This window comes from Formica exsecta, unplaced genomic scaffold, assembly GCF_003651465.1.
Source record: "Formica exsecta isolate Colony F162 unplaced genomic scaffold, ASM365146v1 scaffold253, whole genome shotgun sequence".
In the NCBI taxonomy this organism is placed as follows: Eukaryota; Metazoa; Arthropoda; class Insecta; order Hymenoptera; family Formicidae; genus Formica; species Formica exsecta.
The window spans coordinates 126959-141351 of record NW_021849803.1 but is presented as its reverse complement, the minus strand read 5'-3'; the positions used below and the strand labels follow the sequence as shown (position 1 = coordinate 141351).

General features: G+C 32.3%; 1 protein-coding gene across 5 annotated transcripts in view; it reads left to right on the top strand.

The window, feature by feature from the left end:
* The window catches only part of LOC115236501, a 174156-nt gene that overhangs the window by 142504 nt on the left and 17259 nt on the right, over positions 1-14393 (top strand). For all 5 annotated transcript variants that reach the window (XR_003884199.1, XM_029809003.1, XM_029809005.1 and 2 more), the window contains exons 5-6: positions 640-758; positions 12698-12866. Coding sequence is in view for 4 of the 5 variants with exons in the window: in XM_029809003.1 (XP_029664863.1) it covers positions 640-758; positions 12698-12866 (288 nt within the window). In the remaining variant the exon portion in view is untranslated. The remainder of the gene's footprint in view (positions 1-639; positions 759-12697; positions 12867-14393) is intronic.

Sequence of the window (14393 nt, the reverse complement as noted above, 5' to 3'; positions counted from 1 at the left end):
TATATATAGATACATATAATAAATTCTTTCTATCCATGTACGTCGACTTTATTAAGAAATAGGCGAGGTCGATTATCTCGTCGTGAAGTTATATCATCTCTGAAGTAGGATTTCACCGCTGAATAACAGCGCCTGATTGCAACGATGAGTGAAATTCAAAATTCGACGGAATTGTCGACGGTATTATCATAATTCGTTATCATTTGCTGTAATCCAGGCAGTGAACCGCGTAATCCCGTCGACAGCGTCGAATTATGATCGCGGTCGTTTTTCATCATCGTCGGAATGATTGCGCTGTTCGTAAAGATAGAGAAATTTTGCTCCCATTTTTCTTCACCGTGATCAAGTCAGCCGTTTTATGCGCTGTAAAAATCAGAAACAGTCTCGCTGTAACGCGGCTCTGCTTCGCGGTACTAATCTAGATCCGGTGAAGCGAGACATTATGAGAAACCTTCGTTAGAAAATAATATGTAATATCAATTTTCCTTTATCTACATCCCAGTTACTTCGTTGCAAATTACAAGTGCATCTGTATCAGTGGTGCCAGAAGATGCATTTTTCCTAACGATTTATATTTTACAGTTGTACCACAAGTCCGACCATTTTTCTCTCATTATCTCTTATTATCTGATCTTGCAGATATCCTAGCAATTGGAGATTGCAGATATTGTACGCGAGCCCGCGCGATTCGGGATTGTATCAATGCCAAGTCGCTACGCATCCACCGTTGGTTAAGAAAATCAATGTCGTCATTACAGGTAAGCGAATCTCTGATAGCTGTCTGTTATTTCTAACAACGGATATTGAGGTAGGGATTGCTTCGCGATTTTATAATGATTGTTGCATTTATTGACTTTTTAGAGAAAAACCTTTTGAAATCTATATAATTTATTGTTGCATTATCAAAGAATATAGAAACAAAGATCAATGAACTATAGATATATACAATTGAAATTCTAATTTGTTTTTGTTATAATCTCTGATAAAAAATTAAAATTAAATTTTAAATTGTGAGCTTGAGTTTTTTAATGAAAAGTTGAATCTACATTTTATAAATATTTATAAAATAATAAACTTTTTGATATTGAATATTCTTGATAAAAAAAAAGAAACAAACTTATAATATATATTTGATATTTGATAATGAGTCATTGCTACATTGTTCTACAGAAGACACAGGACATTTCATTTATGCTCAGTTTATATAAATTTATGTGATAAGCTTAACACACAGATTTATACATTTACCGCAATAATTCACGCTTATTTTTAAGGAGATTTTTCTTCCTTAATAACAGCACAGAGAGCAAGGGTTACCCACATAAAGCCTTTTACTTCAGCATTAACCGTTGTTGGAATACAAACTTGAAATATTCATTGCTTCATCTACGGCGCACAGTAAGCTCAACCTTTTACAAGCTTAATTAATCCGAGAATTCGCATTCAGGTCGCACATGTGTAAAGCGTTTTGCGCGAGTAAACCGGAAAGTCTTTGCTTGAAAAGAGAATAAATTGAAGGATCGTTTCCTTGCATTCCCTTTCCCATTCCTCTCGCATGAGAATCCTATTCGGGGACGAGATCGCGCTGGACCAAAGCGAGATGAAGAAGGCCGGCCAAAGAAAGAGGGCAAAACGTGGAAGTATACGAAGCTAGTATTGCAACGCTCGTCGTTACCCCCAATCCCCTTACGTCGCCAATTCGGTGCAATGGAAACCCGCATTTCTCCGGGTAAAGGGCCTCGGCGCGGCTGGTAATCTGATCCGATCCATAGGAGGATCGGCAAGTAGGGATGAACGAAAGCCGCCCCCTGAGAACGAAGTAGGGCAGAACAAACCCGGATAGAGCGACATCGTTATACACCTTCTCTTTGCCACTCAAATCCAAACCCTCTTTCTTACGTTCATCATCATGATCATAATTTGCGATTCCATGCCATCGATATTTCTTCTTACTTGCTCTTCTTTGTCGGTGAATAATCATGAGAATCGATTTGATCAACGATATTTGATGACGAAGAAAAATTTAAAAGTTTTGTTTCCATAAATTAAGGAGAATTGCACACGCCAATCATATTTAATTTGATGGGACATTGTTTACCTTTCATTATTTTACGATGGATCTTTATTTTTATGTTGATTTTAGTGCGGTCATGAGTCGACCCAAAAATAATGCGGGATTCTTGTCTATAAAATAAAGAAATGATTTGAGTTTTTCCCTGAGAAGGATCCGCTTAAATGCGATCTTCTTTTATAGCTTGGCAATATGCAATATTTACTAACAAAAATATATGACTAAAAATATTACAATATCGAGGAAAATGCGGCAACAGATTCAAATTATTCTACTCTTTCATCCAATTTCATGAAATATTTCTGCAAACTCTCCCACGTTGCTTGACGGATATATATGGATAACGATTATTTATTTATTTAAACGGAATTTCCACGGAAGAGGGTTTCACACACGTATAATATCTTTCTCTTTTTGGGTCTCACACACACACACACACACACACACACACACACACACACACACACACACACACACACACACACACATAAAAATTGGATACGGGATATTGCCGCGACGGTATAAAATAAAGAATTAATAAAATAAATTAAACAAAGAAAAAAAAAGAAATGTGCGAAGCTCGCGTGTCGCGCAATCTGCCCTTGTTGCAACTGTAATGAAGTCGGCGAGCAACGGGCGGAATAAACTTTTGGAAATTCGAATGCCCCGTGCAGCGTCATTTCATTTTGCGCCAAAGCGCGATTCCGGCGCACATCGTTCATTGTTTCGCTTCCGTGTATGGGGATGAAATTACTTTCTGCTCTTTTGCTGAAATACACTGAAAATCATCGAGGCGTTCCGCTTTTTCTCTTAGATCCTTTTGAGCGCGAGTCATAACGAGCTCATAGTTTGAGCAGAGCCAACACAACAGATCCGAAGTTTTAATCCATTATATCACAAAATTAAACACAGTATTGCCAGAAGGGGAGTCAATTGTTGAAAGACTTCTTGAAAGAATGGAATACTTCCTACGAGCATTTGCTCTCGACGAATCATACAAAATTGCCGAGATATTTCGGATTAAATGATGGCGTATTCTCCTTGGAAGATATAAATTAAATATTTATCTATAATTTGAATAATATTTTAGGATAATATTGACACTTCTGAGCTTTTGATAGTCTCGTTAGCGTTGCATACAAGCTAAATGTCCAAAAAGAACAAATTGCGCAGCGTTTCATTACGAATTGGAGCTTTAATCTATTATATGTTAAAATTAAATAAAGGATTACCAGAAGAGCAAAGAATATAGTCGAGAAGTTTCGTAGGAAAACAAAATATTCTCACCGACTATTATGGGTATAATGGATTTAGTTTTGGTTACATTGTTAAGAATGTAATATTAAGCACTTGTAAATAAATTTTTACAATTTTTATAAAATATTAACATGTGTAATTTTATAATATGGTTCTAGTTATAGTAGATATATTATTTATCTCTTTTATTTTTTTATATAATTGACAAAAAGAATTTATAACTTTGTGTTGTGTAATATAAAAAAAAAAACATTTCAAGAAGTAAAAAACGTATGCATACATACACACACAAAATACATATTAAGATACACATATATGTTAAAATATATTTATAAAATTATCGATTTTCTCTTAAATTTTGTCGTAAATTATAAATCTAAAAGGATCCTTAAGATTGTATATCTGAGTATCTTGCTTGTCTAAAGTCTGAGATAATGATGAAAATGGGATTTGTTTTTTGATGCTTGTTAGTTCGCTTGAAAGGTTAACTCGAAAGAAAAATTTACCAACATTTTGTCGTTTTGCGAATTAAGTTTTACGCGAGTTGGTTTTAACGCGGGAATGTGATCTGTTTTTACAGTTGGCTAAATAAGCTATAGCTGCGAGCACGAAGTCTTGCGACGCGCAAAATGGCTCTTATTAAGGAACACGCAAACAAAGGTGGATAAAGTAGACCGTCATATATTTTTCCTGAGCTTATTTATCGCATAGACAAAGAAATCAGAGGGTCGAAAAATCAGCAAACGGAAAAAAGCTATCGCAAATAAACATAGAGATATTGATAATAAAAATGCATTAATCTTAAATTATTGTAAATATAGCATTAGTTTTTAAATCTTAATTTGATATATTTAATGCATAATATTTGCTGTACATTTTATTTTTATTGATTTAAAGCTATTAAAGATAATGTAAATTCCTCTATTAAATGTTTGATACTTTTCATATTTTATATTTAAAAGTTACAATAAGCTAATCATTTCATTCTAGAAAATTTTGTAACAGTAAGTAAATCTGTATAATATATATTTTATAACATGATAGTTTTTAGAAGATACTGATTCATCATGTTAGAGCTCTGATTATTAGACACTCCGTTATCCTCTAAATAATTTCTTGATATAATCTTTTATCGGTAAATTGAAGAAAAGGTAGAATATCAAGGGAAAAAGGAGAATTCCACTTCGCGAGCTTTTGAATGGGAACGAAATTTAATCGAGATATAGCGGACACGATCGGAGAAGCACTTGTGGAACGATTGCTTCGCGTAGCGCTGAATTTTAATACGAATCGTGTTTGAACGGTTAATTTCAAATAGAACGAAGATGTCGCGAACGAGAGACGATCAGGAGAAGCAATTATCGGAGCGTGGCGCAAAAATGACAACTTTTGCCTCGTTGAGCGCTATTGGTTTCAGCGATTGGAATATTTTTCTGTTTTCTTCGTGTAGTACCAAACTTGACTAAACTCTATTTGCAGATCTTACGCTTCTTGTATTAAACCATTTTGTCAAAATTCAAGACATATTCTATAATCACTATAATTTGTATTTATAGTACTTAATTGAAATTGATACTTTTAAATAATTTTAATTTTGGCATGATATTATAGAATTTATTACTATCAAAAGCAGAAAGATTTTAGTAAATTAAGTATTTGGAATATTTACAAATGGAAGCTATAAAGCGTATTTCTTTGATAATCTTACATTAATTTTATTAAACTAATGCTTAATCATCAAATTATTTAATATAACAAACTTTTATTTTGCAAATATTAATTTTTTTCCCATTCTTAATAGAACATAATTTTTAAGATTGAAACAAGTTTTGCAAAATATTCTTGACAAATCGGTAATGTAATTTAAAAATAAAATAATTGCATTTACCAATTTTTGCGCTTTATATGTATATTACATAGTTCACATAGCCGGAATGTTTCTAAAATATACGATCAATTGTGAAGAGGTAGATACATCATGTTAGATATCCATCGATCATCGATATGATTAATATTAACATTGAACAGGTATTCATTTGATTCCATTTATTATGGCACGAAAGGCGCAATGATATTTATGACACGTGTCTTTGTATCAAATGATTTATTATATTATTTATTAAAAGTGATTTGTTTTCGCGAGAAAATATCTTATAAGAGGATTCCCTCTTTCTCAGCAAATCTTTTATATGGACTTTATTTCTTTTTTTAGTATTATTTTACGATGAGTTACACGATTCATATGATAAATACTGCTTACTCATCTTTGTTTTGAAAGAGATTTTTCGCAAAATTAGACCCTTTTCACGTTGTAAAATTAATTCTCACGCAATTTTTTTAATTAAACAAATGTTTAATTAAGAAATGTCTGATATGAGACAATGCAAACAATCTTGCTAATACCGCGTAATTAAAAAATCTGCTTATTTACTTTATATTTTATATATAAATTTACATCTCTGTTATAAGATAAATCGATAAAACGTTTCTCGCATCAATAATACGAATGAATATTCATCCTTTATAAATATTGATTTTAATTTAATTAAAATAGCTTTATTATCATACATTTATTAGTTCATTAGTAGTTTTTTAGTTACATTTTATAGTTATATTTATTTTTTAACAATCTGTTAAGAATATTTGTTGTTCAAATCCTCTTTTTATATAAAAACCATTTTCACACATTTTGGATTTCTGTTAATTATTTCTAAGCAAAATTATATATTTCTATTCAAAAAAGTTACAATATAAAAAAATAGACGACGATGTGACCATTGTTTGATCATTAACATTTAAAAAACATTTTTTCTTTTATATTCGAAGAAGAAAATAATTATTTGAAACATCTTGTGTAGCACGCAACATAATTTGTATATGTATTTAATTTAATTACAGTTGAATTGCAGAAGTAATGCCTGCTGACATTTAATTCGGCGAATCCGATCAAGTGTGCAAGAATCATTCAGACAGAAATACTGAAAAATCGATAATAAAATATTACTTAGTAATAACCGGAAAATATTGAATTGACGCTTGAGGGGCGCGGTATTTCATAATTTCCACTTCGCTTGATACAAGAACGCAGCAAATACAAAAAAAAAAAAAGAATCGCGCGAATATATGCGCCAGATGTGCAATCTGGCAAAATCTATTCTATTTAATGAATCGCGGCCGATTTAATCACGCCGAAGGCGCGAATAAAGACTGTGCCGGAATTATTAATGCCATATGGCATTCATTCTGCGGTTTAACATGCACCCCGCAATATTGTATACCCCTACCTCTCTTGTTCGTGCTGCACAAATTGTTTTTAACATATCGCTATTACTGCGATCTAGGAAATACAAATCTCGATTTTATTTGACTAGAATAAATGGCAACTGCATAGCAAATATTCTTGTTGCTTTTGCATTTTAATGCACTTTATTTTAAGTTTATGAAAACTCTAGAAATTGTCTAAAATTGTTTTCAATTTTATAACAGGCATTTAAAGTATCATTAAATTAACACTTTTTATATATATCAAATAAATAAAAAATAACTTGTATAATAAATAAGGATCCGCGAATTTAAAAAGATTAAACTTTTCTTTACGGCTAATCTAAATCAACATGAAAATGTATGAAAGACATCTCAAGGATCTCACCAGAAGATTATGACGTCTTTTAGACATCCTCTAGATTCTCATGTTTGAGATGCAAAGTTCCGGATAAAGAGCGAACTTTAATGCGCTGGCGGCTGCATCTCCCTAAATGTCTCCTTGAAATCTGCTCCACCCTAACCATGAGGGATTTTAATAAGCGGCGCGTAAACTCGTGGGAACGAAAAAGTGGCAAAGTTCGAACGCGGGCGGTAGATCGAAGTCGCGCGGAATCGCGGAATCCAATTTAAATAATACTATCCTTCCGGCAACTTCGACTTCGGCATTTCCTCTAGGGAGAGCAAGCGACCGATTGCGTTCGTCGCCCTTTCCTCTCTAACCAGTCGTCCCAAAGGAGCTTAAAAAATGATCCGCCAAAAGAAATTACGAACGCTTGCGCAGTTCTCCCGCGGATCTTCCTTTTCCTTCTCTCTCTTTCTCTCTCTCTCTCTCTCTCTGAATCTTTTTCTCCTTCAATTCCGTTCGGGACTGGATTAAATTTTCTATCGAATTCCGCAGCGTCTGTTCTCATTGAAAGAGAAGATATGCCCGAAAACGTTCACGATGTGCGGGCCGAGCTGTCGATATTCCACAAAGCTTCTAACGTCGAATGAGTTAGAAAATACCGGTGACCTCAGCCAGATGTTATGTAATTACTTAAACTTTAAAAAAGGTGCCACGACTGACCGCGAACATCGGTGCGTGAAAATGACAGCCGTCGTTTGCACGAAGACTATTTACCGAACCGAAGTTGCGGGGCTCGGTATGCGAGAGTTAAACAACAACTCGAAAATTAGATTTTCGCATTTAATGTACGAATCGAAAACGTGATTACTTGCCCATTACCCCGTTATGCTTGGAAAAAATGTTGTATGTAGTATATGTAATCATATTGTGATCGTTAAAGTAGATGTGATTTCTTTGCTTATTTTTAATTTAGATCCGTTATTTTCATGCCAAGAGATTGAGAAATCTATTAATATGATTAATATTTTTTTAAGACTCAATCAAATCTTCTAAATGATTAGTATAAGACATCAAATATTAGTACATTTAAAATTAATATTATTTTTAATGTTAATTAAAAATGATTACTGTATACAAGAGACGGAGAAAGAAAGAAAAAAGTATTGATACTAATTGTGAAATAAATTTAAAATTATCAATAAATATTTTGCACTCACTATACGAGAAAAAATGTAATTAAAGCATTGGCAGAAATTCTCGATTGCATCTATAACAATTATTTATCCGCAATACGTCGTGATCAATCAGGCATGGATTTTTGATAAGTTCTCGTGGCACGATGAATTGTCTGTCCCGCCCATTTAAGTGATCTATCCATGTACCTTATTAAGCGAGGACACCTACTGTGTCTCCCGGTAATATTCGCACTAAATGTGCCCATTGTTCATCAAACATATTTTGCAATAACGTGTTTTCCCAGAATAGTTATTCATTATTATTATTTCATAAGAATTATCCGTTTTAACACTTTCTGATAAAAAAAATTTTTGGTATTATTAAATTCGTAAATTATGTATGTATATATGCATGTATTTTTGAAAAATGCATTTATTCGCTAAAATCGCAATTTGTGAGATATATTCCCTAATTAATAGATCTAATAATAAAATTATGTAATAAAATTATGAAAATATTTTAGACTGATATCTTTAAATTTATTTATTTTAAAATTTAAAGATATATAAATGCTTAAATTTTTGTCTTCTGTGATTTTCTAGGTATATTAAATTTTTATAGATTTTTATATACGTAGAAAAAAAAGCTGTCTAATAAATAATGCTTGCAAAAAGCTGTCTAAAAAATAATTGCTTGCACATTATTTATTAAATAGCCAATTCAATAAACCTCTCAATAAATCAATACTTTCAAAATTATTTGCGTAGATCACGCCCATTGTGAAGTTCAGCTGATCTTTAAAGAGAGAATGCATCAGACGAGTAAAGCACATTCCTGAGTCCCTTTAACTTTCAAATTCTCGCTTTTACCGACACAAAAGCACTCCTATATTGAACCGAGCTTCCTGCTTGACAGCTTCATTTCATTCTAAGTGGTTTCGCCGTGTCGTCATCCCCTCTGTATCGCGGACATTAATCAAGAGATTGCTCGAGTGTTTCAGCAAGTACGTTGAAAGCATCCTACTGTAACTTGTATTTACGTAACAGATACGATCGCATTAAGTTATCTTCATCTGATAAGCGATTCATTCATGTAGAACTTTGAATTTCGGATTATTCACGCTATACTGATTTGTTCGTATCATTCTTTATGTCTTTTTCATAATTCAATTGACATCGATAATATAACGTAGTAATATAGAAAAAATATGTAAAATTAAAAATTTCTTGAATTAATTAGATCGAGACATTTTTAATAAAAGAAAAGTATTGTGTTACGTACTCAAAGAATTCCGTCCATTTAAATGCAGAAGAGAAAACTCGACGAAACCTTTACACAATTTTTTATTGCAAAATTATTAATATTACGAATAATTGTCGAAAGATTTTCTTTTAATATCCATTAAAATTTTTCGTTTTGGCTGTTTCTGACAAATATTATATAATCAATTTCAAACTCTTGAATTTACGTATGCAACACAAAGAATTTAACGAACAATTTCGTATTTTGAAATAATTATTTCACGTTGAATTTTTCAATATTTGATATAATTTTACGCATGGAAATAATTCATAATTTATTGTGTTGAAAAATTTTATGTATAAACGAGAGACAGATAGGATTCTTTTATATGAGAGTGCTAATTATTGTGCTTATAAAACGCAGATATATGTATATTTTTTAACTTTTACAACGTGAGATTTAAATAAAACTAATAGATTTAATTAAAATATAACAAAAAATTAATTGAATAAGCTAACAATACACATATATACAAATAATCATTAAATGAATTAGAAAGATAAAAATGTTAAAATTATTTGAGTAGATCCTAAAAGTTTCAAACCTCTGAGATTCAGAAATCTCTCAATTCTAAATAAATTTTAGATTTTTCAACTTTTATTACTTTGAAAGTATTGAAATTTTAAGTCATTAACTTTTTAAACATTCTTAGGATATAGGACGAGTCGTAATTTTACTATTACCATTCAAGCGTCATATGTATAATACCATCAATTGCCACTCATAGCATGTAACTTACAAGAACAAGTAATATGTAGAGGGGACAAAAACGGTCGGAGAAGACACGAGAAAGATATGGAGCGAGTGGTATCATAAAATTTGCATAGCAGCCGACTTGAGAATCGCTGTTGGGCGGTTGTACTGAATTTTAACAACGGACTCGCTCGCTATTCTTTCGTTTGCGAGACTCTATTTTCGCAAAAGTGTAGATCTTGCGCGAACGCCAAGAGGAAAGCTGGACCGGTGCACGTATTTCCGAGATGCGTTTTACGCATCTGGTCACGAACAATCCGTTTCCGATTTCCTCGCTTGAAAAAGCGAACGCGAGCGAACATCCTGTGCAGCAACAGAAAGAGAAAGAGCATTTTGCCGACAGCTTTCATCGATATGGATGATACGACGTGACCGCAGGTTAATGCGTTTTGCTTTCACGTTCGCCTAACTGAAGCGAAACTGGGTAATTCCAGGTGTTGACTTTACAGTCTTTTTATTTTTCGAATAAAGAATCCGAGAGGCAAGTATGGTTGCAGTGAATCTTCTTTTTATGTTTTTTTGTTTACGTTTGTGTGAGCAAGCATATTGATACGTTTTTATCCTATCTCTGTTCGACATATTTGGTATATATTTTACGTTTATATCGCCATTTGAACCAAAATATTATTGAATCCTGCATTACTTCATTCTATTGACATTTTCGGGAAAAACAAAAACAGCAGTGCTAAATTATTCAAAATATTCAAAATAATTCTTTATTAAAACCGGATTGCTTGGTTATACGGTTTGCCTGAAATAAATTAAAAAACAGCATTACAAGAATAAAATAATAGAAAAAAGTCACAAGAGTTTAATATATAAATATTCAAAATGTTCAAATACTTATTCAATTATTTAAAAAGTTATTATATAACATATAAGGCAATTTATATATTATGCAAAGATTAAGAGTTTGGTGATAGTCGCATAGATTTTATAATCTTACGATTCATAAATTGTTAAAAATTAAAAGTGACGGAGGCTCATAAAAAGTCAATCCAATTTAAAAACATGCGTAGGGCCACTTTGAGCCTAAACACAGTACTTATGACGTAAGTAAACAAATGTTGCTGTTAGATTATATAATTTTATATTTTCATAAATTGTTAAAAATTAGAAGTAACAGAGGCTCAATTAGAAGTCACAATAAGAAGTCAATTCAATTTAAAAACATGCATAAAGCCACTTGATACGGTACTTGTGACGTAAACAAACAAATGTTGTTGATATATTACATAGATAATATTACATAGTATACAATAATGTTGGTCCAGACGTTTCAATCTTTTTCAGATTTTTTAAAATGTATTGTATTAAAGAGAAAAAGCGTAGTGAGTAACACAAAAGTGTGGAAACATAAAAATCATTCGTACAATAGTACCTTACAATGTAGTACGCAAGACTATATGTAACGCAATTTCTAACATCGTATATTGGATAGAGGTCCCCTGAGAGCCATACATCCTAGTGTGATAAATTTTGAACAGGTGGTAGTTTACATGTTAATATCCGTAAAAATATACTACATCAGCATAAAGACATAACGTTTCCCGCAAGAGCGCTCACCTTAACGATGGCCATTGACGTGTCTGCAGTACGTAATTTTATGATAAATTGTGCCAACAATAAAGCAAAAGACGTAATCCGCCCGTCCCCTGTGTGAGTTCACGAGCGTATGGTAACCCAATCGTGTCAATCGGGGAGTAAATCATATGACACAGGTCAAGTACACTTTGTGGATAACAAGTCAATGTGTATAGCCCGCACAAAGAGGAAGATGTGGTCAAAATAGTAAAATCTATGCGTCCATCTGGAAGAAATGAGATTACATTTCTGCTTCTACAATGAAGTCATTCCTCCGTACTGCCGCGGGCGTATGGTCTACCTAAGATCCATAAGACCAATTGTTCCCTGAGAATAATCGTTTCCTTTATAAATAGCTCTCTTTATTTCTTTGCAGCCTTTTTGCACGGCGTCATCTTCAACGGTATTCCAAAAGCTCGAAGCTACATTTTTAACAACTTCAAACTCGTTGAGAAATTAAGATCTAGAATCATTGATGATCAATGTCAACTTGTTTCTTTAAATGTCATCTCTCTTTTTACCAACGTATCATTAGATTTAGCGATTAAAGGGATAAGAAAACGTTGGCATCACATAAGTAGTTCTACTAACATTCCTTACGTGGGGTTCCTCGCGAGTTCTCGCCTTCTATTGAATTCAACGTTTTTTAAAATTCAATTGCAGGATTTTTAAACAGACTTTGGCACGCTAATGGATTTTATTTTTTATTTAATTTATTCGAGTTTTAATTATATACAGAACATATTGATTTAAAAAATATATATCATTAATAATACATAAATATCGTTTATTAATAAACAATCATGTTTTTGTTATTTTATTTTTTTATTATGCAAATGTTTTATTTGAAATGTATTCTTTTAATTAATGCTCGCGCACAAGAGTATTTCGAGAAAATCTGAACACGACTGTTTGTGCATACGTATTCTATATTTGTGTTGCAGCACCAACTCTGACGATCAGCGACGATTCCGGGCGTATAGTTTCCAAAGAGAGACATTTAAAGGCGGGCAGTGTTCTCAGACTCAGATGTGAGGCGAGGAACGTGCTAGAATCATTGAACGAGTCTGTCGTTTGGACCAGGGGAGACGAAACGCTCAGCGAGGACATTAGGTAAGTGTTTGGAAAGTGAATTATTATTATATATTAGTCCTATGTTATAAAGTTTCTTTTATCTACGATTTAGACGCGAGTTGTAATCGTTTTCGATAAATCGTTTTCCGAAAACCAACCGGTAACGAATTTATTGCGACATGTCTCTATAGACAAACTATTTGTAAATTTTATTTCTCTCTACATCATTTTTTTCACAATTTGTATATAATCCACTGCATTCGTACAATACGTTTTGGAGAGATTGTGCAAATATTGTAAATCTTGCTGCCAGAATCGTTTAAAGAGCTAAGAAATTTTGCATATGTAAAAGTCTCTCGGGGTTAAATTTAATACGTTATTTAATAACGTCTTTTATAACTGTAACGCTTTAGATTCGGATGTCTAGTTGATTTAACGTAAATAATGTATTATTATTGAAAGAAAAATTAACGATATTGTGCCGCGATATTTCTTAATCGATTACGAGGCTGTGCAAAAAAAAAACGGAGAGGAACGCTTTATAGCTTTTTCGGAACAATTCCACGGCAGTTCTAACGTGAAGCAGGATTTTAATTAAATTATTGCGACAAAGATGGAATACGTAAGTGCCACGAGATTTGCTTGAAATTTACATTCCCGAAAGGAGCAAAGATTTCTTTTCCTACTATGCCCTCGATTTTCCTTTCTTCGCTTTCCGCTCTTTTTGGATGATGATACCGGAGATATCTCAAAATCTCTCGTATAAGTATTATTCTCGTATGTGAGTCGATAAAAGATCGTACCGTACGCTCATTCTTAGTCATAGTTTTTAATACATATGTATAGAAATTTTCTGGCATATCTACATTTGTATGTATACGTGAATATAAAGCTCTTTTGTAATGTTATTTAAAACAAAAAATGATAAATATCAGAAAATTTTTATTTATGCACTAAAAATAATAGTTTTCATACGTTTTCTGTTAAAAATTTAAAACAATATAGTATTAAAATATACGTTTTAATATATAGTATTATAATTTCTCTTACAGGTAGAAATAAATATTTTCGTGTACATTCAATATCGATAGCTCTTTGATATCAAATTTACAAAGAAAAGTATGTATATTGGGTATTAAAGAAAGAAGTTTAGGATTTATAGAGTAGATTATAATAACTAAGTGGAGTACAAAATGCTTAATGAAAGATATAAGTCGAACAATTAGTCCTGTCAGAATTAAAAATGATATGTTTGTTGTAAAGCAAATAATTTACTTGTTTTATTTGTCGCTTGCAATGTAAAAAAAGGTTTATTTTACATATTTTTATTCTGAGATATTATTTATTTCTGTTCTGTAGACTCATTGTTAGATAGATTAAATAGGATTTTCAATGAAAAATGTGAACTGGACGAAGTGAACCAATTGTCATTCCGATCTCACGAAAGAAAACGAATAGAAAGTCTGTATCTCTTATTTCGTTATCTATTCGTAAAATATACGAAATTCAAATAATGTACTCGCTCGCGATAAATTCGCCCTCCAGCTCCGAAACGAGCTTCTTAAT